The sequence below is a fragment of the Anomalospiza imberbis genome, chromosome Z (genome assembly GCF_031753505.1).
Source record: "Anomalospiza imberbis isolate Cuckoo-Finch-1a 21T00152 chromosome Z, ASM3175350v1, whole genome shotgun sequence".
Lineage (NCBI taxonomy): Eukaryota > Metazoa > Chordata > Aves > Passeriformes > Viduidae > Anomalospiza > Anomalospiza imberbis.
This window is the reverse complement of record NC_089721.1, coordinates 71956743-71983864: the sequence shown is the minus strand read 5'-3', so window position 1 is coordinate 71983864 and position 27122 is coordinate 71956743. Positions and strand designations below refer to the sequence as shown.

General features: G+C 40.3%; 1 protein-coding gene and 1 long non-coding RNA gene across 2 annotated transcripts in view; one reads left to right on the top strand and one right to left on the bottom strand.

Moving 5' to 3' along the window:
• EDIL3 (EGF like repeats and discoidin domains 3) overlaps positions 1-27122 on the bottom strand; it is a 234431-nt gene that overhangs the window by 50620 nt on the left and 156689 nt on the right. Inside the window, exons 6-8 of the mRNA XM_068176120.1 lie at positions 21367-21548; positions 4663-4818; positions 3443-3587 (exon numbers count right to left, since the gene is read on the bottom strand). Coding sequence (XP_068032221.1) covers positions 3443-3587; positions 4663-4818; positions 21367-21548 — 483 coding nt within the window. The remainder of the gene's footprint in view (positions 1-3442; positions 3588-4662; positions 4819-21366; positions 21549-27122) is intronic.
• On the top strand, positions 14519-21569 carry LOC137464676 (uncharacterized). Its single transcript, XR_010994349.1, has 4 exons — positions 14519-14802; positions 18813-18926; positions 20156-20249; positions 21354-21569. It is a non-coding gene; the product is annotated as an uncharacterized lncRNA (long non-coding RNA).

The following is a 27122-nucleotide window of genomic DNA, read 5'->3' as shown; positions in this document are numbered from 1 at the left end:
ACGTATGTCAATTATTTGAGGGCAATGGTGATTTTGTTTTGATTCATACTGTGATTTTTTTTTTCCTAAAACTTGAGAGATTTAAATTTTTTTCTTCATATTTTTGAATCATAGAATAGTTTGGGGTGATAGGGACGTTAAGATCATCTAGTTACAAATATAATTCCAGCCCCTTTGCCATGGGCAGGGGACTTTTCCTTAAACCTTGATGCTTTAAAGCCCCATCCAACCTGGCCTATAAATAACAAATATAGAATTCCTTTCCAGATTACACAGTTCTGAGGACAAATGAGGAAAGGGGAACCTATCTTTAACTGCAGGTGTGATAAAGTCCCCCTGTGTGTCAGTTTTGTGTGAATGGTGCCTACAGGGTCTGTTAGTGATGCTTCAGGGTTTAACTTTTATATTTTTCAGGTTCTGTAATGTGTAGTTCTGAGCTTCATATTAGGGGATGGTGAGCTCTCTTCACAGAGCAGGGAGACAAAACAATTCCTTCTCTAGCTGGGGAACAAATGATCCAAATCTCAGCCCCAGGAGCACAAGCAACGTGGGCTGAAGAGTGAAAAACAAGAAGGATGGGACTTCATAACCTAAAGCTATAACTGGACAATTAACCCCAGTATGCAAATGGAGCAGAGCTGATCACAGTGAGAGCCCCCGGGAGCGCTCGTGCATTTTGGGACCATTTGGGTCCATCTTGGGTGCAGCCCTGGCTGGGCTCTGGTGCTGCCCAAGGTGGATCCACGGAGGAGATCCTTTTGATAAATCCCTGCTTTATTCTGTAACTCTGTCCAGCCTCTATTCTAGCCTTCACAAGACATCATTAGGATAAAGAAACAGTTACCAGGGAACAGCATGCCTGAAGGAGATGAAAATTACACACTCAGGAGCTTTCTCTGAGTGAGTCCCACAGGGATGTTTAGGTTCTGGAGGCCAACATCCCTCTGCAGGAACTAAGAAACCCCAAACACCAAGAGCTGGCTGAATTGGTGCACAGCAACCAACAAACACGACTGTGAGCAGCAGGCTGCAGGGGCTGCCTGCAGGAAGGCAGATGCTGGAGTGCAAGAGTGAGTTCCATGAGTAAGTGACACTGTTGTGTGAGCACTGATCTGCTGTTAAAAACAACAGCTTGATGCTGCTATTAATAACAGCTGAATGAATAAAGGCATCCTAATAAGCAGTAGCTGTGATCTGCTTCTCTCCTCACATCAATACTCTGTGAAGGGAAGGGAGGGCAGGACACAGAGATGGGCAAAACACAAGTAAGGCAGGAACACAGGGCCATGAAAACGAATGCCTAATTTATTGATGGTTGGCTCCACAGCATTCATGTGGTTTTCAATGAGATCTGACTGTGGGTCCTGGTAAGTAAAGCTATTTATGAGACTAAAGCAGATTGCATTGAACATTTTGCTGAAGTTTGTCCTAAGAAGGAATTAGCTTTTATGATGATCCAATGCTGGAAGTCTCCATCTGTTTGTCACTCACTCTCTTCTCTCTCACCAGGTCATGTTAGAGAAGGCAGACCCCTCAAAGTGCAGACCACCTGGAATTAAGAGTGAATTAGTCTGTGTAATTACACCTTTCCTTCAGTAAGGTTGAAATTGGTCTGTTGAGCCTCAGCTGTCCACAGTTTTAAGAAATGATGACCTTGACACTGTTAGGAGACCACTGAAATTAATTCACTTCACTAGCTTTCACAGTTCTTTGAGCAAAACAATTCCTAGTCATTCTCGCAAGGCCTTACTCTAAATTGTGGTTCCAGAAGTGGAAGACATAAAAAAAAAATCTAATAGAACAAAGCAGCTAGACAGGATTTTCTATTTACTTTTAAACCTATCTATATTGGAAAAGGGCTACACCGAGATTAATGCATTACCTTTTCATTTCTGAATCTGGTCTTGACTGAGAATTGTTTAACTCCAGCTGTTTTGATGTATCACTCATGAACTGGATGACTATTGTTAGTAGAGTAAAGAGGCAGCCACATAAAAATCACTCCTTAATGAATCAGTGGAGTGCTCCCACCAGTAAAACGGTTTATCTCTTGGAAAAGGATAAAACATTTACGTGCTTTTCTGAATTTGTAAGGGAGCACAGTTCTTGCAGAAGGTGGCTAGAGGTCAGGCTTTACATTTCAGAACTTTAATAAGAATCTGAGGAAGGTTTATATTGGGTCCACTTTTTCATTTACTTTTTGCTACAAGATGCTATCCCTGCTTCTGCTAAACCCAGAAAACAAATCCAAACTGAACTCTTGATTAAAGCAGCCCAACCAAATTGTATCTTATTGGACTGGTCCTCGACAGCAGGGGAAGCAGACTCATCCCTCTGAGGACATCACACAGCACAGGGTTGGTGTCACCCCACAGCCAGGAGGAATTACCCAAATCAGGTGTGACAATTGCTGCTGCCATGGGTCCAGAACAGTGCACAGCCAGCTCTGGGGCTCAGAAACCATTTTCAGGCCTTGGGTGACACTCCCTGCCCTGTAGTCTGCTCAGGGTGGGACATTACGAGTCCACATAGCTGTCAACACATGTTAAAATTGCTAAATGACCATCCCTGGAGGTGTCCAAGGACTGGCTGTGGCACTCAGTGCTCTGGGCTGCGTGACAAGGTGGGGATCGCTCACAGGTTGGACCTGATGATCTCAGAGCTCTTCTCCAGCCTCACTGGTTCTGTGATTCCTGTGACCAACAGGACATTAACCCACACAGGAAAAAAATTATGAAGTGTTACTGGGTTAATACCACACAGCCTTATTGGGACACATTCCTGTCCCACTGCAAGTGGCCATCATCACTCAGCTGAGCCAAGTGTTGCGCTGGTGAGGCCACACCTCGAGTGCTGTGTCCAGTTCTGGGACCCCAAATTTAGGAAGGATGTTGAGGCACTGGAGCGTGTCCAGAGGAGGGTAACGAGGCTGGTGAGGGGCTTGGAACACAAATCCTGTGAGGAGCTGGGGGTGTTCAGCCTGGAGAAAAGGAGACTCAGAGGTGACCTTATCATATCTAGAACTCCCTGAAAGGTGGCTGTGCTCAGGTGGGGTTGGTCTCTTTCTCCAGGCAGCACTGACAGAACCAGAGGACACAGTCTTAAGCTGCACCAAAGGAAATATAGGTTGGATATTAGGAAAAAAAAATTACTGAAGGAGTGATAAGGTTCTGGAATTGTCTGCCTGGGGAGGTGGTGGAGGTGTTTAAAAAAAGACTGGATGTGGCACTGGGTGCCAGGGTTTAGTTGAGTTGTTGGGGCTGAGTTGGACTCCATGATCTTGAAGGTCTCTTCCAACCTGGTCATCCTGTGAATTCTGTGATTTTATAACTTGGACAAAGAAGTTGAAAGAGACTGGACAAACTCAGGCTGGCCAAGTGCATTTCACAGGGGGGACAAAGCGCTGGAGGGGGTGGAGGGCTGGGGGCTCTGGAGATCCCACCTGTGAGCTCACAGCCAAGCAGCTCCATCCTGAGGGTGCAGTGCCTCCTGCACACCTGGGGGTACAGCCGGATGTACTGGGCCTTGATGGGCGGCGTGAAGGAGTTGGCGTACGGGGTGTTGTTGTCCACGTTCCCACGGAACACCTGCGGGGAAGCAGCGTTTGCACAAGAAAAAAAAAAGTGTCAGGAGGATCCCTGGAGTCCCAGTGAGTTCCCGTTTCTCAGAAGCACCTGCATTGTTCTGTCTGTGAGGGGTTTTCCCCAAATTGCAGCTGTTTTAGTGCTGCCAGTGCCCGACACAAATTTTCCCAGCAGAATGTCCTGCTGTGCCATATTGTGATGGGTTTGCCACCTGGGCCAAACCAAGGTCTCTGCCTTGTCACTCCCAGAAACTGAAGCTCCTAATGCAACTAAATTATGCCTTCTTTTCTTGATTAATGTATAAAATAGTTGCAGTCCAATTAAGCCTGGACTTTGCTGTGACTGATGTTTATTTCCCCCCCCACCGGTTCAAGATCCAGCTCCCACTGAAGTGCACTGTAACCCTCCCACTGATCACAGAGGGGATGAGTTGAACCCGCCAGCATTTTTCTATTCACATCTCACTCTAACCAGACATCCCTGTGCTGTGTTTCTCCCCTTCATTGTGCTCCTCTTCACACAAAATCTTAATTTCCTAAAGGAGAAACTACATCTAATGCTATGCAGTGCCTGAGTTCTATTCAAACTTACACAGTAAAGGGGTTTTTTTCCTGCTCTGTGTGCACAGCTCCATCAAAAATAAGTGGTAACTATAAACTGCAAACACACACACCCCGCTGGATGATACTGTTTGTGCAGCACAGAGATTAGCATTGATGAATGGGCTCTGTGTTTCCAAGGGTTAAAGCTAATCTGCCGATGCAATAAAGTGAAATTGAAAACAGAGCAATGAGTAATTACTGGTAAACTAATTAATATGAAATTCAGTTAAGTGTAATAAACAGGATTATTCTAGCTTGGGGAAATTGTATTTATGCAACCATCAATTGGTGTATGAGAAATTCTTAGCAGACAGAAAATGAAAATTTGTTGATTTTTTTTTTCCCCACACAAAAATAATAGCAGTGAAACCTATATCATACTGCCAGGCAATTAGGCTTAAATACCAGAGACATCTCATACTTCTGAATGCAGCTAAACCATGAGATGGATTCAGACACAGATGACTTAATCTTACCATGTCTTCCTTTGTGCCTTTTACTTTGTACATTGTCCATGACTTCCCATCATTACTGTAGGCAATTTTGTAAGATTTTACATATTCTGGACTTCCAATCCTCTTGGCACCTTGGGTTATAACTCCAGTGACACGCATCTTCTTCTGCAGGTTTATCTGAAATAACAGCACACTGTTAATCTGACGGACACAATTCTTGATTCCTTTAATTCTCTTTTTTTTTTTCCTAAATGAGAGGAAAGAAACATAGCTGTATCATTTAAATGACTATTTTTATACTTGCATTAATTCTTTTGATCTTTCATTAATTTCATGTGCAAATATATAAAGCAAATGAATGAAAAAATTGAACCAAAAGCTTAGACTATGCTTATTTCTCGTATGTGTGCACACACATATAAATATATTATGGAGATACAGAATATTACTGGGTTATTGCTTAATTTTGGCATATAGGGTTGCTCCTACATATTTCCCTCCTGAAAGGGAAATGAAACAGGGTGATAATTTGCCAAAAGCTATATCTTCTGTTCTGTCAGAAGCCAATTTGCAATACCATGCAAAAGGTCCTAATCTAGCTTCAACCAAAACTTCCATGTGAAGCTAAAAGTACATGGAAGACAGCAAAGAAATTAGACTTCTCCTGACTGTCACTGAAAATTCATATGATCAAGGCTGAAATGCTAAACCTAAAGCAGTCAATAGCAAAATATCAATCAGTGGATATGAACATTCCTGGTGTGCTTGTCTGAGCTGAACACAACGCCTTGAAGTACAAAATGAAGATTTGTTCAGAGTGAACAAATTCAACATTACTCCAGCAGCCGTAATTCTGCCTCCTTTTCTCACCGGTGGCATGGGAACCCTGACAACTCGGGGTGTGATATTCAAACCCAACAGTGTCAGACTCAGTCTGTGGCAGCTGCACTCCCTCCCTGTCAGCCGAAATCTGTGACTTTTGTACCAAATGAAGCTCGGCAAAGAGCTGTCACACCATGAGAGCTGTGTGAAGGTGCAGGCAGATGTGCAGTGCAAAGAGAAGAGTGGAAGTACGAGAGAGCAAACAACTGGGACAGAGTAAATAATACATTACACTGCATTAGCACCTGTCTCCTCGAGATGAGTTTTATCTTTGCTCCGCAGTGGCTGGAGCTGACCCTGTGCAGTCCCCACTGTCTGGAGCAGCAGTCCCAGCACAGGCATGGGAGGGCTCAGAGGCAGATCTGCTGTCCAAATACCTTAATTGCTTTATTGTTTACATTGTGGCCTGAAGATTTTCTCCCTCTTGGTAATAAAATCTAACCTCTGTGAAGGGTGAAGGATGTAAGATGATCAGACTTTTTTTTTTTTTTTTTTTTTTTTTTTTTTTTTTTTTTGAGTCTAGCTATTTCTCTGCTACTTTTCTGGAATAGTTGGCTTTTTGGTGTAGTTTTACCATAGTTCTCCCTATAAGAAATTATTAAACACTCACACACCTTCGGATTAACAATGTGTGTTTTCGAGGTTTAGACCCATTGAAAGAGGAGAAGCCTCCTACAAAACCACCAGATTTTTTACAGGATCTTCCCCACATGTACCAGGAAAGCTCAGGAATATTTGCAGCTCCACTGGGGAGAATGGACTCACAACAGGAATTCAGACAGGTATAAATTAGAAGAGATTCATTACTTTTTTCAGCCTTGGAAAACTTCTTTTCCCCAATTCCTGGTCCCCCAGAGGGGAAAACAAAATAAAATAAGTATGTTATATTTGTAAAAGGATAGCTCCAGAGACTACTATTAGTCCCATAACTACATTAAAAATGTAGCTAACATGGTATAGTATCCACTTAAAGATTTATGTAAGTCTCTTATGAGTAGTTCATTCTCTATGTGGAATTTCAGAATATTAATTAACAGGCAAATAAACCAATTTTCTATGTATTTACAAAATTGCTAATAATGAATTGAATAGCATCTGCAAAACTAAATTAGAAAGCACAGGGAAACAGAAACCAGACATTGATAATTTGCTGACTTGTAGCATCTTCACATTTCACTGCATGGGAAAAGGAAGGTATAACACAACACCAAACAAATTTTGTTTGATCCACTGATGCAGATAACTAATATTTTTTCAACTTAATTACCAATTTTTCTATTTCCAGGTAGTAAACTTTGGGATTTTGAATAAGAATTTATGGGGATTTTTTTCCCTGTTTGCTGTCAAAGAATCATTTCTAATGAAACCATGGCATTAACCACTGGATGTCCTATTCCCATGTGCAGAATCTTTCCTTTTAGAGGATTTCTTGATCAGTGTCCATCCTTTGAGTCACAAACTGAGCTTTATGTTTAAGCAGTATTAAACTTGATGCAACATAAGAAATTAAACCAGGCTGCCTTGTTTTCCAAGCTCTACATATCCTGTCAACGTTTGCAGAAAAATCCCAATGAAGTGGGGGAAAAAAAAATGCTTTTCAATGCCCATGGCTTGCTTATATAGAAATCCCTCCAGGGCTAATGCCATGCTTTTCAGTGAATATAGATACACCAGGAATTAATTTTCCCTTTGTATCTTTGGGTTCTTTAAAGTGTTTTAAATTTTTCAAATTTGACCTCAGCAAAAATTAAAATTACTGCAACTTTGGCAATGGCTGTTACAAAGCAGGATACAAAATCTTTCCTATTTAATATACTTCAGTAGGAAGCCGTGAAGAAATGTGAACTACATCCTTTAGTGCTGAAAGCTTTTTCAAATGTGTTTTCCTGTGGCAATTGTGAGGGAAAAACAGCTCAGGAAACTCTGCTTTTTGGATTAGGATCCAGGACAGAAAATTATACGTTTTAATTACATGTGTGATGATGCTTTAAAACAAAGAGGTGAAAGTCACCAGGATAGAAAAAAAGAATAACATATATTTTTAAAAAAGGTCATGGATTCACTTCTTAAGGATCGCTTACCATTACCTAGATGAACTGGAAAAAAGCAAGGATGAAAGAAGATCAATAGTGTTTTGAGATTTACCTCAGCAATTTAAGTAATAAGGCATGGTAAAGGCCTTGTAAGAACAGGCAGGCATAGACATTTGAGGAATCTACTCACAGAGAGAAAGAGAGAGAGAAAGACAAGAAGAGAGAAAGAGAGAGAGAGAAAGCAAAGAAAGAAGAAAAAGAAAAGAAAGAAAGGAAAAAAGAAAGAAAAGGGAGGGAAAGAGGGAAAGAGGGAAAGAGAAAGAGAAAGAGAGAAAGAAAGAAAGAGAAAGAGAGAAAGAGAGAGAGAAGAAAGAGAGAAAAAGAAAGGAAGAAAGGAAAGAAAGGAAAGAAAGGAAAGAAAGAAAGGAAAGAAAGAAAGGAAAGAAAGAAAGGAAAGAAAGGAAGAAAGAAAGGAAGAAAGAAAGGAAGAAAGAAAGGAAGAAAGAAAGAAAGAAAGGAAGAAAGAAAGAAAGAAAGAAAGAAAGAAAGAAAGAAAGAAAGAAAGAAAGAAAGAAAGAAAAAGAAAGAAAGAAAGAAAGAAAGAAAGAAAGAAAGAAAGAAAGAAAGAAAGAAAGAAAGAAAGAAAGAAAGAAAGAAAAAGGAAGAAAGAACAGATCAGTTTTACCATTTTAACATTTGCCATTTAAATTTATTTTAGGAGCAATGGATTCAGACTTGACACTTGACCTCTGCTCAAGGACCTGTGTTCAGCACCAGCTCAGAGGGGTCTCCTGCATCCAGTGACTTCCATGGGATTTGACAAACCCAGGATATGCCAGGGATTTGGCTGCAGTCTGAGAACACCCAGTGCCCTAAAACCTTACGGCACAAAGAACTATATGAAACTCGGATAAGGTACTTCTTGACACCTGCAGGCTGTGGAATCTGCTCTGATAACCCTTGCATGCCAATGAGGAGGATTTCTGGAACTGGAATGTGTGGTGAACATGGAGTTTGCTCAGGTAAAACTGTGTGTAAAAGGAAGCCAGTAGTCAGATACCAATGTACTTAAATCTGACTCTACAGGAACTGGATTATGCCACACACAGGGTGGACGGTGCAAAGTCACTGTGCTGGTGTTGAGGAAAGCACAAAGAGAGCACAGGCATGGAGTCAGCTCAGTTTACGTGAGTTCAGGGACTGTGGCAAGAAACATCACCTCAGGTCCTCTGCTGGGTACAAAATTGAAAGTTGAATTCATCCATATAGCCAAAACAAATAAAATAAAATCACTTGAGGCAGACACCCTCCAGAGCAGTGTATGACTGAGAGCTAGGGAATAAAATCAACTCCTTTAGAATAAGAAGTCCCTGAAATTCCTTCTAATCTTATTTGTTTCAACCACCAAAGTTCTGCCAACTCCATGATTACACAGATCACTCTGATGGTCACAGCAGGTCACAGAGCTGTGGCCTTTCTCCACAGGAGGGTAAAAAGGGACCAGGGTGCTGTGCTCACTGCTTTCAGCACTGATCTTGTAGGAGTGATTATCTATTAAACAATTTTCACTAATTCTTTGAACTCCACTGATTCACTCCAATCTGTTTGGTGATGCTATATTGTTGTCTATACACATGAAGACATACCCAATCTAGATTTTACAGGAACCTAGGAAAAAATCCATACTGCAAAGGAAATAAACAGGGAAGACTTTTTCTCTAAGAGAAAGTGGTAATATGAACAAGGTAATTTTAAGAGTTCCTGTTGATTGTACAGTGCACCATTTTCAGAGGCAATTCTGCCAATCTGCATGGTGTGTGTGCAGCTCCACTGGTAGCTGTGAGTTAATGTAGGAGCTTGTTTTTCATAAACAAGTCTAAAGGGCTCCACAAAACAAAGGCCATGAGTAGCTTCTCAGCATGGTTTACAAGCCTTAGAACCATAGGAAAAAAGAAGATTCAATTCAGAATCGTAATGTGTGAATGTAACAGAACAGCAGGGACTGGGACAGCTCCAGTGCAAGATGTTCATCTTCCTCTTACAATTTATGATCAAATGCTAGCATATTCACTTTGCAGAAGCTATAAAATGGGCAAAAAAGATAAAAAACCACCCAATTGCATCCATCTTATCTACATTATTCCTGGTAGGAGAGGAGAAGAGGGATGAGAAGACAGAGTGACTTTAGGAAGACCCCTACATGATGCTCCTGGACAGAATCCATAACCATATTCCCCTCATTTGTTATCTCACTCTTAGCAGTAACACCACTAACATTTCCTGCAGAACAGCCTTGTCTGAAGTGTTCATTCAGAGCAAGCTTTCCAGAAATGCTCAAATTAAAGCCTATATGAAACCTTGGGTCTTTGAGATCTTAAATGTAGTTTTTGGATTCAAAAACTGAAATGCATTTTATGGAGAACAAAGGTGTTTACCTGTTTCAGTCATGAGATTGAATAGTGTTGTCATAAATAATTCTTCATCTTTTCTAGCACAAAGTAAATATATCTTTACTGCTACTAACCATTACTCACATAAAATCGGGGTTGAATAAGAGATCAAGGTTATACTGGCATTAAAAGATTTATTACAGCAACCCTTCCCTGCTGATCTCATCAGGTTTTGAAGGATTGAAATTTAATTTTTTTTTTGTATCTCCTCTCTTTTTTTTTTTTTTTTTTCCAAAAGTCATAATTCTGACAAAGCTAGGTAGAAAGCACCCAGACAAACATTTTCTGATTAAAAATAGGGATACTTGCCAATAGAAATGTTTTTTAATAAACCCAGGAAATGAACAACCTGACACAATCCCCTCAATACTGGGAAAGTCAGCAAGTCAGAAAGCTCCTTCCCATGCTTCCTTTTCAGTCTCCAAGATTGTTTCCTCCAATCTGAGCAGGACAGACTGCTGTTTCACCCTGGTGCCACACCAGCTGCAGAGCTGGGCTGGTGATGAGGAGCAGGAAGGGCACAGCAGGTCAGCCACTATTAACTTCCCTTGCAAAGCCTCGCTGGCACCTGCACACAAGGTGCTCATCTGTCTTGCCTGTCTGTGGCTTTTTGATACTCTCCTAATCAGCACTGTCAGCAGAGCTCCCCTGGATTTAGTTCAGGGCATTAGTGCAGTCAGCACAGTGGCAGTGATGTGTGCTCTAAGCAGCACGCAGCGAGGATATGCAGTGATTTATCCACAGCAGCACCGTTGCTGACATTCTGGAAGAGGGTCTGCCCCACGGAGAAAAACAAGTGTTATTGTAAAATGTTCACATGATGGTGTAAATTGTTGTCTTGCAATAAGCTAAGAGAACAAAAGTTTGTTACAGGTTGTTTTGAAAATAGTAATTCCCAGCGTGGTTGTGGGATTGCACCTTGAGGACAGACCAATTAAACACTCAGGTTGTTTCTGATCCCAGCCCATTATGTTTCACTTATGTGGAAGCAAGTCCAGCAAAACACCCTCATAACTTTGCTATTACATCCTCTGAAAACTCACTCTCCTGCAGTTTCCAGTTTATCACACCTCAGGGTAAGAACAAACACCTCTCAGGACTTCCCTGTACCCACCAGCAACTCATCCTCAGGCAACCTTCTACAAACAACTCATCACCTTTGCCATCCTCAATGAGACTTATTCATGTACCTGCTTTAAATTAGACATGCAGAATCAGAGATGCAAATTGGACCACTAATGCAATTTGCCTCTCTGTGAAAGGATCAGAATATATGTTAGACCCTACTTGTATGGAAAACATAAATACAAGGATTGTTTGGCCCATGTAATGCTAATGTGGGGGAACATATGCTATGAGAATTATCAAAAATCACCTGCTTCATTTGGCTTTTTTTGAGAACTTTCAATTTATGCCTCAGAGAGTTTACATAATTAGACAGACTAGAAAACTTGCTTAGTCTGTTCCTTCTTATTATTAAGTCATTATTTTAGTCCCAAAGGTAGTTGTTATGAATGCCATTAACAGGTTTATATGAATTATTCAAACACTGGCATGTTTAGACTGCCATCTCAAGAAGGGGCCAATAATCAATCTCACATTGTTCAGAGGTTTTTAGCCCTGCAAAATATAATCTTATTTGCAAAGTATTGATCAAATGAGTATTAGCTATCTGAAACTGAATGTCACCTAAGAAACACCAAGGTCATTTATTGCTATTATTACTTTCTTCATATGCTTTGAACTTGTGAAAACTCTTCCTGCCTTTGGAATGTTAATGGCTCTCAGAAAGAGCTTCCCTACAATGTCTAGAAGACATCCTGAAGAATCAGCCTAAGAATATGTAAATAAAAATGCTATTGAAAATATCTGCATGTATTTCCCCTTGTAAAATGGCTTTGATCAATAGCTTGTAGATCTAGAGGAGGCGATGTCAGACTCAGGTCAAAAGCACATACTTTTCATCCTATATGAAAACTGTCTTCCTTAGGGAAAAGAAGGGAATTCTGAAAGGTGCAATATAAAAATCGCCATGAAAATACACTCAGGGAAATTTCTGGTTGTGAAATAACTTCAGATATTGAGAGGTATTTTCTCTCACACATTTTCCATCTGTTTTTATGGCACTTTGGCAGATGCACTCTGGTAAAATCTCTGAAGAAAATTATGATCTTTTCTTGGACAACTGGGACAAATTCCCACTCCGGCTTCAGTGGGCTTTGTCTAGGTCCTGTGCATATTCCCAGACCAAGAAGTCATGGAATTATAGAGTTTCAAGGCTTGAAAAGACATCCAATGTACTGATTCAAGGAGTGTTAGCCATCTGAAATCTGAGAATTCTCAGGAGACAAGGTTTTCCTGACCCTGTGAGATCCCACTGCACATTCCCAGAATAAACTTATCTAGTGATAACAGTGCAACCTGTATTAAAATATGTATCTTTATCCCCTTTCTTCATGGTCAAGGTAATCTTAATCAATCTTTGGGGATAACCTGTTAGTCGATGAGACACTGCTTGCGTGAGGAGAGAGGCCAAGATTTGGGATGGACACAAGGGGAGTGAAAGGCTAGTGAAGCACACAGGGGGCAGATGGCTATGTGATTGATGAAAAAACTGCACCACTCAAATGATTTCTTGGCCCACAGATGCTGTTACAGAACGCAGAAAGTTGGCTCAAATTATTAATATCTTCTGAACCCTAAGAAAATGGCTATTTGTTGAACCCTGACAACCACACTCATTAAATATTTTTATTATCTTTTTAAATTAGGACTCAAAACTAAAAAAAAAAAGTTCATAAATAAATGTTGAAAGTTACCCTTTGGTGAGATTTTCCCTATTTATATGCATGTTTTTCCTCAAAATATTTTTCCTTCTACAAAAATTTGAAGGCAAAAGATTAGGTTAAAAAAAATTAAACATTGCTTGATTTTGTGATAGACAAACTTTGAAAAGTCTCCTTGAGACAGTTAAGGCTTGAACCATGTCTTTTTATCTTAACCACTCATGGAGGAAGTAGGTTCTAAGAGTGTAAGAGTAAAATATGCTCACATTTTTCAGTTCACAGAATTAGTGTGTGGCTTAAATTGGAAGGTCTTTGAGATGACAAACACATGCCACCTTTTCCAGGGGAGGTCAAGGAGGCTGGGTTAACTTCAGCCCTTGTTTTCTGTGGCAGTTCTCATGGCGCTGGTGACATCCTGTGCTTCCAACAGCCTGGACTGCTGTGGGGCCATGGAAACTGAAGTGAGAGAAACTTGGACTGAGAAATGAGTGAGCAGCCGGTCCAGAGGGTTGTAATCAGTGTCACGGGGTCTAGTTGGAGATGTGCCACTGGTGGTGTTCCCCAAGGTTCAGTACTGGGGCAAGGAATTGTTTAATTTGTTCCTCAGTGATAGGATGAGGGGTCCTCAGCAGTTCACTGACCACACATGGCTGGGATGAGAGGCCGAAACCCCTGAGGGGTCGTTCAAAGGGACCTTGACAGGCTGCACAGTTAGGCAGGGAAGAAATGCCTGTAGCTTAACAAGGGAAATGCAAGTCCTGCACCTGGGCAGCAACAGCTCCAGGCAGCAGCACAGGCTGGAGGGGACCTGCTGGGGTGGCTCTGTGAGGAAGGACCTGGGGGTTCTGGTGGGCGATGAGCTGTCCCCGACCAGCAGAGTATCCTGGGGGCAAGGCAGGTCCATGGGATTTGGGGGGACATTGGGAAGAGCATTGCCAGCAGGTCAGGAAGGGGATCCTGCCCCTCTGCCCAGCCCTGTGGGGGCACATCTGCAGTGCAGTGTCCATCTCCTCCGGACAGGAGGACAGGGAGCTCCTGGAGCAGGGCCAGTGGAGGGATGGGGGACAAAGGTGATTCAGGGCCTGGAGCATCCCCGTGCCCAGGAAGGGCTGAGGGAGCTGGGGCTGCTCAGCCTGGAGAGGAGCCCCAGTGAGAGCGGCCTCAGCCCTGGCTGTCCCTGAGTGTCCCTGGGTGTCCCCGTCTGTCCCTGTCTGTCCCTGTCTGGGTGTCCCTGTGTGTCCGTGTGTGTCCCTGTCTGTCTGTCCCTGTCTGTCCCTGCCTGTGTGTCCCTGTGTCCCCCTGTCTGTCCCTGTCTGTCCCTGTGTCCCCCTGTCTGTCCCTGTCTGTCCCTGTCTGTCTGTCCCTGTCTGTGTGTCCCTGTCTGTCCCTGTCTGTCGCTGTCTGTCTGTCCCTGTGTGTCCCTGTGTCCCCCTGTGTGTCCCTGTCTGTCCCTGTCTGTCCCAGTCTGTCCCTGTCTGTCCCTGTCTGTCCCTGTCTGTTCCTGTCTGTCTGTCCCAGTCTGTCCCTGTGTGCAGAGGTCAGAGCAGTTCCAGGCTCTGCTCCAAGCCCAGCGATGGCCCCAGAGCCCCGGGCAGGGCCTGAGCCCGGCAATTCCCTGCCCAGGAGGCAGAACCTGCCCTGGGCAGTGCCAGCCCTGAGCAGAGCCCGGAGAGGCTCTGGGGTCTCCTCCTGGGGATATTCCAGAGCCACAGGGACACAGTCCCATGTGCTCTGGGGTGGCCCTGCTGGAGCAGGGAGGTGGCACCAGGAGACCACTGTGGTCCCTTCCAAGCTGGCCCATCCTGGGATTGTGTTTGTATGCTTGCATACCACACAAAAAAAAAAATCTTAATATCCTGACATGTAGTCTTTATCTTAAACTTTGTTCCCTGAACCTTAGCTTTATTGAAATAACTTGAAACAACACTTTTCTAGAAGTCAAGTCTAGCAGGACAGAAACTACGAGTGAGGATCATTTGCTTTGCCAGCTTTTAAGCGAGTGTTTAGAAGGTAAAAATGACTCATTTGGCTATCACACATCAGCATGACATCATCTCACAGATCTGGATGCTGTCCTCCCCACAAGGTGACTAGGATACCCACACATCATTCTGTTATGGACCACCACAAAGGTGCTGGAGCACCTTTTACTTGCTTCTTACTGATGCAAAAAAAAACAAGTGGGCACATGGTTGTTCCTTTTGGTGTCACCACTTTCTACGAATTGATTGCTTTTAATGTCAGAGTGGCAAATGGGAAAGAAAAAATTAGTTGGAATGCATACTGTTGCAGATGCAGGGAATAAAGTGTTTAAAGGTCCTGTTCCTTCAGTCCTTCAGCCACATTAGGTGGAGTAATTAAGGAAAGCTGGCACGGGGGCTGACAGACCATGTTATGGATGGTGTTCATAACAGCATCCTGCCTCAGTTGCCATGGGGATGCTGACTCTGAACTGTTTGTGCGCCCAGAACTTCAGCCCAAAGTTGTTTGAATGTGTCTGTGCCTGGGATGAAAGCGGGAGCTGTGATATGAAATGGATACCAAGACGCAGGGCACCAGGGAGTCTGTGGATGATTACAATAAGAAATAGGCTCTCAGCCCCTTTGTTTTCTGCTCTGAGTACATAAATTACTTTTTTGGCCTGTAAGCTAAATGTTTAGATGCTGAGGGAGGTCTGCAGAGAGCAGACACTGGTATTGAGTTCACTGAAGTCAGTGAATTTATGGCAGACTTTGGCTAGCAGACAGCCTTTTCTAATTCCTGCAGATCAAAGGTCCTGAATGGCATTGTTTTAATTCAACTGCACTTTCCTTATTAGTTTCTGTTCTCCACAGGCAAGGGCTTTCAGATACTTACTGCCTTTCATCAATATCCTCCAAGGAAATCCTTCTATGATATCGAGCCATATTTTTAAATATTGACAATAAAAAGAAGAAATTTAACAACTTTTTAGCATTCAACTCAGTAGGTTAAATCTTCCTATGTGGTGCACATCACCTTGCAGGTTGACTCTGAGACTGCACTTCATAAAGTTCACCTGACACTGAGATGAGAGCTACATTAAGTGATATAAAACATTTAAACTGCAGTGACAGGTATTTTTGGAAGCCCGTTCACCAGTGCTCATGAATGAGGAAATGAACTTTGACAAAATGAATGGCTTCACAGATGGCAGTTTGCTTGGAGCTCTCACCAACAGATGTTTGAGTGAATGTTCTGCAAGGCCTCTGTGTATTTTGGGTTTTATCATTTCATTAGCAAATAGCTATCACCTGGTGTGTACTTGCTCTTTGGAGGCTCTTGATGAGGAAGCTGATAATTTTTTTTCCCCCTGCCTTTTTTTTTTTTTTTTTTTTTTTTTTTTGTTTTGTTTTGTTTTGTTTTGTTTTTGAGGAATAAAACCCACACAATTTTTGTGGCTTTCTGCTTGGGAATAAGAATGATATGGAACTTCAGGTTTTTTATACAAATAATGTCAGCGTGTGTCATAGTAGTTATGATTAGGTTTGTGAGATTCATAGTCACAGATTTAATTATTCTATGGGACTGAAAGTCCCAAAAAGGTGAGGCTAATGACCAGAGGTGGAACTGAAACCAAAAGTGGTGTGGAGACACTTGTGTAAAAAACATATTAAGCCTCAATAAAAACAAAAGTTCTACCTAACAACAATAATATGGCAATATAATTAGACATTTTTTTTAAAGCGTTCTCTGTGCTTTTCAATAAAAAAAAGACTAAATAAATTAATTCTAATTAAGACAGAGATCAGGGAAAGTTTTTTGCCCCAACTCTGTTGGGCTCGGCCCCTTTCCATCACAGGTGATCTTTTTTATAAAAAATATCTGCAGCAAAAATGCTTATAGTTTCAAGAAATGTACTGAAGAAATTTTCTTAAAGCTGGGCATAGTTATTAAAGAAGCTAAATTTAAAAAAGCAAAAGGTATTATTTGCAACCGACACACTGCAATGATAAATAAACCAAATATATTTTACTTTGGACTGGAGTGCTAATATATTTAAATTGCCAATCAGAGGTTGGGCACATTTTCCATCAAACTGTTGTATTTCTCATTATTGTGTTTCATCTGAATTTCAGCACATAATTTCAGAAAAGGTGTCTGGGGAATAAATTAGCAAAATTATAGAATTATTTTTTTTCCCCCATATATTCTAAGTAAGACTTTTAGCTTTTCCATTTTGAAATTACAACATGACTTTCAAAAATTGATTCCAAACAGAAAAACATATGAAATATGGATGGAAAGGGATGAATTCTTTGAAGAAGAAACCTCAGAATAAATATTTGGGATCATCTTGTATGCAATAAAACCTAGAGGAAAAAAGCTGAATAATCAGCCTGAACCAACTTTACTTCCCACTTTTGGTTCTGCAACAGAACTGAGCGGTCTACCTGTTTTGTAAATGAATCCTTCAAACCTCCAACTACTCACAATAACAAAATAAATATTTGAATATTTTATTAGAAAAAAATGTTTTGTAACCATACCAATGTCTCTGGAGAAACAGTTTATGCCATTTTAGTGAGAGATAACAAAATATGGGTTTTATTATTCTATTTAACACTTTACATTTATACATAACAGTCTCCAGCAACAGATCAGGTGATCAAACACATATCCCACATAGTGGCATGATGCTCAGTAATTCATGCATTTTCTCAAAATTCTCCAGGTACAAGCTACACTGGAATCTGCTCTTGGTGACTGTGGGTTTTACTCTTTGTAAAAACAATTTCTGTGTCCAAAAAAAACACAAATCACTTCAAAGTTGTGAATACGGGAAAAATGAATTAAGAAATGTGGGGATGGTTAAAACTGGGAGACCAAGCTGGGAGTGTTGAAACTGGGAGAGGAGAAGAAGTGTAAGGGCACAGGCATGGATTCCTAGGCTGGAATTCACTGGAGAGGAGCAACATTCACAAACTCCTGCTGGCAGTTTGTGTTTTTTATTAGATAGTAATCCATGGGCAGGATCATATCCATGATCTTGGATATGGTAGAGGGAGAACAGAAACAATAATCCTGCCTATGGCCATATCTATTCTGAAACATATTGCCTTAAAAAGAATAACTAATACAGGAATAGAAAAATACAGATGCAAGGAATGAGCAAAGATGAAGTAAAATCAGAAAAAAACAAACCAACATTTTTTTAAAACCATAAATACAAAAGGACAGAAGGGAAAAGAGAAACTGCTTAAAAAAAAAGAAAAAAGAGAGTCATTATTGGAACAGCCAATGTGAGCATTTTGGTTATGCTTCAGGAACAATTAATGAAAAATAGATGTATGTGATTTTTTTTTTTTTTTTTGTCATTGTATTTCCAAACCATAAAAGTTAATATCACTAATAAAGTGCTAAGCAGTACACAGGTGCTATTTTATCACAGCCAAACTGTGAGGAGAAACAGAGGTCAGGAGAACTTTCAAAGGCAGATATGACTTACTCAGGCTTTAATTTGCTTCCAAAAACCTGGTCAGTGACCCTTTAAATCACAAGCCAATTACAAGCATTGTAGTGCCATTACTAATTACATGCTGAGAGTGTAAATTTAAAATGGCAATTTCAATTTTCAGTTCATTGGGAGAATGCAGGAAAATGAAATTGCATACTAATTAGTTCATGTGTATCAGACACCTGAAAGATTAGAGAAAAAACCAAAACTTCTGCACTCATTACAAGTGAGTTACAAGCAGAACACTCAAACCTTTTATTTGCCAGGCTGCATATAAATAAAGAAATTAAATGACAAAGAAAATTGATAATGATGGAACAAGGCAAAAATAGCTACAGGCCTGTACATAATCATACTTTGAGGGACTTTGCCCATTATACACGGCTTCCTTTAGAATTTATCTAGCATTAGAAGCTACAAGAGGGGAACAGGCGATTGCTTCAGGTTCACCGCACTAAATGTTAATTTGCATGTCCTAAAAATGGATTTTCTGGCTTTGTAACTTTCCACTTAATCTCTGCCAAACACTCACACCATTTTTCAGTGCCTTCTTCTGGACCAGGTGCTTCATCGCTCAGAGGAGCAAGGAAAAGATTCCTTGTGCTGCTCCCAATAGGGTCTGGGAAGAAGCTGGTGACACAACAGAGTAAAAACCCAAGTAGAGGGTTTGACATCTTTCTCCCATGAGCCAGAAATTTAGCCCAAACCTGGCTTTTTTTGCCCCTCCACAAACATTTATGGAGCACCTCCCTGGGCATTACAGAACCTGTGCAGAAATAAGATGTGGGAATTCTGCTTCCCCTCTCATCAAACTGCTTACCCATACGAGGGTCAGACAGTGTTGGTTTCTTAAAGCTTGAAGAACAAGACAGTGCTCTGGTGTAAAAGATCTACTATGCATAAAGTGTGAGTCTGTGGAGTCTGTGACTCTCCACCTTGCCAGAGCTCAAAAGAGTTTCTGTAGAACACTGAAAAGCACTTTTTCCTTGCAACGATCACCTCCCTAAAAAAAGTTTTGGATTTTCTGGTTCTAGGTGTTTTAAAGAAAGAGAAAAGGAAGGAAAGAAGTCCTCTGAAGACTTCTGCTCTGAAATGACAAATAATGTTTTTAATTTAGCCCAGAACTGAAGGAAAGAGGATTAAAAAATAGCATTTGGCAAGTTTTGTGAAAATGATAGACTAAAGTTTATTTTGCAAGAAAAATGAGAAGGAAAATAAGGAAATGCTTAAAACACTTTAACTGTATGATGTAAGCTTCTCAAAAGTCCCTACACCCCATGGTTGTCAAAATTACCTGTAAGGGACTGGAGTAACCTCCAAACCTCAAAAAAAAAAAAAAAAAAAGAAAGAGAAAAAAAAAGAACTAATTCTTCAGACCTGATGCCATGGGCTGAGATTTTAGACACATTTTCTTCACTGGCCCAAGGATGTTCCTTGCAGCGAGAGCAGAGGGAAGACTTCCCAGGGAGCAAAGTCCAAGGGAGCCTGGCAACTGCCCCCATGGTGCCAAGAACAAATGTGGAAGCATCAGACCATTAAATATCCCTATCCAGCTCTTCTCCTCAAAAAGACATGTCTAGGGGGCCAGTGCTAAATGATTTTGAAATCTTTCTCCAGCTCATTTAATAAAGCCTACACTCTAACACAGCCCAAAAGCAGACTTTTTCATTATGCATTAAAGTTACATTAGCTTTCTACTCCCATGGAAATAAATCTGCTCAGGTTTCCCTGCATGATCCTTTCCAGTTCTTTTTAATGTATAAATTTCACAGACTTCCTAACCCCTCTGATCTTTATGGAGGAAAACTGACTTATAACACGTTGAAGGGCCTTTGTGTTTTCACTCTACAATAAATAACAAGCAGTAACACTAGTTTTTGTTTTCAGAGGTGACAAAATCCAGCACTCCCAATGCACCAGTTTCAGAAGACTTCATCAAACGGTGCTTTGTGTCTGCTCTCCATACAAGAAAAATAAGCAGGTAATTCTGTATGTTTCTAACCCTAGATATGTAGGAGCATCTCAGAAAAATAAAAATGGTAGTCAGGGCACAAACAGTGACTATGAACAAATATTAATGCCATGTACACCAAGGTAGCCTCAAGAAGAGTGTGTCTAACAGAGCTGAGGGCATTATGGACAGTTCAACTTAATGCTGGCAGATAAAATGCTCAAATACCATGTTTTGCTAAATCCTGGAGTGGGTTCACTGGAAGGAAAGCATCTTCCTCACACATTGAACATGAGGATCAGTGCAGAAAATTTTCACATAAATATCTAACTCACTGACTTTTATTAACCAACAGCTGAAACTGCCAAAGCTCTGCCCAATTCACAAATCATGAAAACATAATCCAAGCAAAGAGCTACAGCAACCCCTAGATAATTATCTTCATTAAAACACTGCTACAGGACTTCAAACTCACTGCTTTTACTGAATTAATTTTTTGGGCACGGGGAAATCCAGTACACAGTGAGGGCGCTGCCATTTGAATCACTCTAGCAATAACATGCTTGAGTGGGATGTGAAAACCTGTATTTTCAGCCTCATGGATGTGTCTGAACTAACAGCTGTTTCAACCTTGATTAAAACAGTTCTTGTTACTTCCAGTAGTAGTAACCTGTGTGCCCAGAGCAGCTCAGCAAAGAGGACCAGCTCTTCCAGCATGCTCTGGCACTGCCAAAACCACGCTTCAAGCACCTTTAGCACGTGTCAGGGTATCTCCACCAAGAGATAAAGCTGTGATATGCTTCTAAGGAGCTGACCACCAAATACAACATCTGTAGAAAGCAGCTTTTTTTTGGAAGGAGCCTGCATAAATCTGCTTCCACGGTTTAGAAGCCACAATGGAACATATGCACACGGTTTTTTAAATTAAAAATAAAAAAAAAAGAAAAAGAAAAAAAAAGGGCTTGTGCTCTTGTAAAGTCAAGATTATCACTGTTTTGCAACTAAATAGTCCCTTTTAGCCTCAGCTATGTCTCTGACAGTGAATAAGAATCTAGCTGTTCGTTAACCACTTGTCTTCATCAGTTTCTTAAGTGACACTGGCAATTGAATCAAGGATATTTTTTTCCTCCTCAGCTCCATCTGTTACCTGAATCCATGGCCATCTGTCATTTTCTGCAGCAGTCCAGGCATTCACAAGACCCTTCTTATTAAGCCGTGCATAGTAGGGGTACCACTTCTGGAGTCCAAAAAGAGCTCGGTGAGTGGAGGATGCAGTGATTTGTTGGTTTGACACAATCCCTCCTTCTATCCCTAGCGGGCCAGAGCACCCTGCAAAAAAAAAAAAAATAATTTGACCAAAATGATCAACTGTTCTGAGCCCCAAGTCACTGTAATTGCAATAGCATACAAATAGATCCAGAATATCATGCCAAATCCAGCTTAGAAGAAATTCAAAATACTTCACTATATCACCTGTTCATAGAAATAAAAAAAAATGCAAAGGTATTCCTTGCAAATAACTATTCTCATTATACAAGTAATGAAACAGATTAAACTTTCAATTTCTTTTAGCTTGTTTTAGCTGAAGACTTGTGAGTTTGGGTTTTATGGACACAATGAAGAAAAAAATCCTCAGATTCAAATATTGAAATGATTGTTAAAAGTATATTTAAGATCCTGTAATTACTGCAAAGTTCCATATTGCTGCTCTTCCCTCAAAGTTCAGCATTTAACCAAAGTGCTGCAAATTGTTATTGCAGTTCTAGAAATATGAAAATAGACATGTTATCATTCAGTTACATTAAAAATATTTAAAGGTTTATCCATTTAATCAGCAAGTCTCAAAGTATGTATTTAACTGAAATGGTCCAGTGTTCATAATTTTATGTATGGTATTCATGATTAATTTATTCACCAGAAATACTTGTAGACCTAATCTTTTTTAAAAATCAAGATATTTCTGCATGCATTGTTTTTTTGAAGCCACTCCATTTGGGCACAGGAACAAAAGCATTCAGCTATTGTGAGCAATCCACAAATGTAAATTGAGAAAATTGTGAAAATTCATTATATACAAACAATCGGCAGTTTATCTACTATTCAACACCCACCTAAGTACCTGAGATTTTCCTTTCCTCAGTTCTGATGCAGAATCTGGAGAGAAGGTAATCCCACAAATTATTCTGGCAGCCAGTGTTACTCTGTGGCCCAAAAGACCTTCTGCTTTGCAGGTCAGCTGCACTTTGGCAATTTTGAGCACCACAGGGCAGATGTTTACTTACATTTCAGGTTTTCTCAGAAACTTGGCAGAGTTTCACCTCAATCAGTACCCAAAAATGAATTCTGAAATCATACTGTTACGAAATCCTTACACCACACAGGCAGAAAGTCACAAATAATTTAATTCCTCGTTAATTTAAAAGTGCAGAGAAGAAAAAGTGACCAGTGCAATTTGCTCCTCTCAGCCAGGAGATGGTGCAGGGTCGTACAGTCCCCAGGTGTGGGGTGATGACGGAGACAAAGATAAACTGAACTGAAGTTTTAAATTGATTATGGTGATGGACAAGCACATACTTGTGCTCTGAAAAGGTAAAGCAAAGCTCCCATGCAGGTGGACTTCGGGAGTGTTCCTCATTAAAATCCCTAAAAACTTTCAGGAGATGCCCAAATGAAATCCTGGCCCCACTCAAATTAGTGACTGACTTGCATCATGTCATGATTTCACACAGGTTTTTACCACCCCACAAAGCTCAGCTAGAACCTAAACTCCTCATGCTACTTCTCTTTATCAGCCAAAAATAAAAGCTTTGCCTTCAGCACTTGAATAATAACTGCAGAAAACATGACAAAACGCGACTCTCTCCTATTGCTGTGCCAGGCGTGAGGCAGCACAAGAAGAAAAGAAACTCTTTGTCACCAGCATGGGCAGGGACAATGCAGAACACATTCAGAAAACCCACAAATGTTGGGAAGGTGTCATTCCTCATTGTGTTTTCATCAAGAATTACTTGACGATTGAAAGGCCTATTCAAATCTTAGCTGTTCCTGAAGTATTTTCATTGAAGCAGAATGCAATCTTTTGGTGTGCAAACTGCTGCATCTGCTTGAAATACAGAGGTAAATGACTCCTCTCTCCTAAGAAAAGTGCAGGTTTTCAAAAGTTTTTCATAGCTAATTATTGAAAAAAAAAATTGTGCTGTTTCATAGTGGAAAAGAAAATTCAAACAGATGTGTTTGTGTGCATGTATAACTCACCAACACAACCATACCTACAGGACAAATGAATGAAATAAATTAACCATCTTTAACAGTTTCAATCATAGACTAATAATTATTTAAAAATAGAGCTGCAAGAAAACAAATGAAGGATTTTCTGAGGGGACCTTAAAGAGGAGGCCTGCTGGAGCCATGTTAATATTTGCCATGTCTGTTAATGCACCTCGTGTCTGAGATGCATTAAATTTTATTTGAAATATGCGTGAAATCCTTACAAGACAAAGCTGAATTTTCCTTTCTAACTTGAGGGCGATTTCCTTTCTAAGTTTAATTACCAAGCACAGCACTTTATTTTTTCAGCTATGACCATACAAGCTCAGCAGTGTTTATCTTCCTTGGCTTTAGGAGGATTATTCCTGAAATCCAAAGACAATCTCTACCTTCAGGGAGCAGGTACTTTATTGTACAAGCTTCTTATTTTCTTTGCAGTTCCAGTCATGGTTTTGTCTTGTTTGTCCATTTTTCAGTCTGAGCAACAAAAATACCTCTCCTAAAATTTAAAATTACCACAGTAGAGATACTTTCTACTTTAGTGTTCAGTTCAAACACAACAACATGAGATGTGTGGAAAGCATGATACTAATTAATAGTTCCTAAACAATATATAATTATATTTCTTAAATTACCAGAATATTCTCCTATATTTTTTTTAATTTTTAATTTATTGAACAGCCAGTATTTCAGCAAAAGTTTCATTAGTATATTATCAGTGAAGTCCTTCCACTGTTAAATTTGCACTTTTGCTCACCCTTTAGGTATTTATTTTAATCAGACATCATTTTCTGCAAGAAACCCTTTCAATTCACTGTCTTTTATCGGTTAAAATCAAATATTGAACATATTTTTGGATAGTCAAATACCACAGCAAATGGACTTCCCTTAGCCATATGCTCATTAATTTCTTCCAAAATCTCCACTAGATTAGCAAGTTACTCTTCCTTCTTCTAAAAACTCTAATGGGGCTATTACTCTCTATATTCACAAGAAATTTGTTTTTCCTAAGAACTCTCAGCTGAATGACCCATCTCTGGTTCCATTAAATGTGGTTTATCACTAAAAGATTGGTTACAGACCACTTCCTGCACACGGTATTAAATTTCAGACACAAACCCCACTTTTCTTCAAGTTATCAATTATTTCTTTATGTGTCTAAGAGCTGTGATATACCACTGACTTCTAACAGTGATAATATGCAAAAAGAGCTTTTTCAGTTTGTTTTTTTTTTGATTAAGAGGCATATTTTGCAGAACAAGTGCAAGATGTATTATATTTTATTGCTACGCTTCTGCTTCTATTAAATCCATGGTTATTTTAACAGAAATCATGTCAACTTGGGAAATAATAATATCACTAGAGTGATCGATTGTGTACAATTCAGACTGGTCAATGTTAGTCATTAAATCAAAAAAAGGATATTTTTATTAGTTAAGGCAGATGCATTGGGGTATGACAACACACTTGATGCAAAGAAATAAAGAAAAATTTAACAGCAATTAAGCTGCCTGACATGATACAGAATCTCCAGGCAGATTTTGTCATCTGGAGATGTTATTTCAGTATCATTAAAAAGCAGGGTACTAAGGCAAGTTATATCCTACAGTGATAAATATGGGTATGCACTAAATAAACCCCATTTAATGCTTCTCTTTTTCTCACCAAACACAAACCTGTGCCCATAAAAATCTCACAATCCATGGAGATAACAATGCCAAGGTGTACCAAGAGCTACGTGAACAGATCCAGAGAAGGATGGGTAAAGCCAGTAACAGAGGAAAAGTGAATTTTTCAGTTCTCCTGAGAATCCCCACCATGTGAAGACAGCAGAGTTATAAATCTGCCTTAGAGGCTTCTTTTACAACCTTAATTATATCTAGAAACACTACGCACCATTTTGCACCACAAACCAATTGGTTTTTGGTCCAGATTTCCCTTGTAGACCAAGGGTATGGGGATCAAACAGCTCCCCAGAAAGGAGATGGGTTCTTTGCTTCCACCCTTATCTCTGGCAACAGCAAATCCCTCCAGCTGAACAATAATATTTGAGCAAAACAAAGTAAATGACAGCTAGCTTACTGTGGTATACATTGATATCTCCGCAGAAGAACATTAAAGTAGGGAAATAAGTAGCTAATTCATGTTCTTTATAGTGAAAAGACAAACTATTTTAAGAAAAAGAATTACTACAGCAAGAGATAATAAGAAGAAATGACTGGGTAAATATGTTACTTGAACATATTTAATTTGAATATTTTATGTTTATGTCAGTCCACAAATTAAGCAAAATGTCCAAATTGTTTAAAAATTGCTTGAAAATGTGATGGTTATGCCTCTGCAACTAGAATGAAAAGGTTTCTTGTTATTGATGATGAAACATGCCTGATTTTGCAGCACGAGTATATAACTCTTATTTCCTCTGTTGGTCTGCCTCTAGCTAACGTCATCAAAACAAACAGATGCAAAACTGGAGGCAGGGAGAAAACAAATCTGCTTTAGACATCTGCAATCCTTTCTTCTTCCAAGCACCTCATTTTCTGGAATGAGATTACCCTGGCTATGTTTAGCGGGGCCTGGCAATGGTGCTGAACACAAACCCTGACAGTGGGATTACAGATGACCTCTGGTCCTGCTCGTGCTTCTCCCCACCACCCAGCCCAGGCTCCTATTTCTTCTCATTCCTTCTGACACATAAATATTCTTGCCCACTTTGCTCTGCCAGGGACTGCTCTTAGATAACAGCAAGTCTGATTTTTAGGAGCTCATTAGATGGGTGCTTGAGAGTCTGCTACCAAAGTGCCCACCCATATACAAAGTGATGTTTTTTCACGGCTTGCTTCATCACAACCATTTCATGATAACCCCAAAATCTTCTTTACAAGTGCTACCCAAAGTGCTTTTGCAGAGAGGTGGCTGGAGACACAGCTTCCATTCCTTCCTGAGGTGTCTGCAGACCCCATCATGGTTGCAGTGATGTGGCAGTCCCCAAATGCCAACTTTACCACTGGACAATAGGGTTACAGATGACCACTGATATTGCATTAATTAATGCTGGTGTTTGCATAGATTACACACATGCTTATGACTATTTCTTCTTGTTCTTCCACACAGAGATTTCCATGCCCTGCCAATGAGCAATTTTCCACACTGCAGTCCCTAGGCTGGGATTTACATCCCTCTGATGGATATTCAGAGGAATTTCCTACCTTGAGCAAGTGTGCAAAAAAGTTTTACTTCCAGCATAGCTCAGGAGCATATGGAGACAGCAGTGAAAACAGATTATGTCTTTTTCTATATAATGTTGCGATTGAAACGGAGGGTGGTTATTCAGGACTTGTTTACTCAGTTCTAGTCTAATTCCTCCGTTCTGCTCCTCGAGTAGGATGGATAGGGTTGCAAATTTCACATCAAAACCCATTTATGCATAGATTAATGCTGGGCAACTGCAAGAGAAAACAAAGCTGAAGAAGGGCAGTAAAAAGGAGCAGCAAAATTAAAGGAAGACACAACTTCTGATTCAGGAAGATCCTTATACTGAAGACTCCTTGAAGCTGGGAAAATACACTGGGACAAACATTTCTTGGTGCTTTTCCCTCTTACACTCATTCATCAATAATTCACTTCTGATCACTG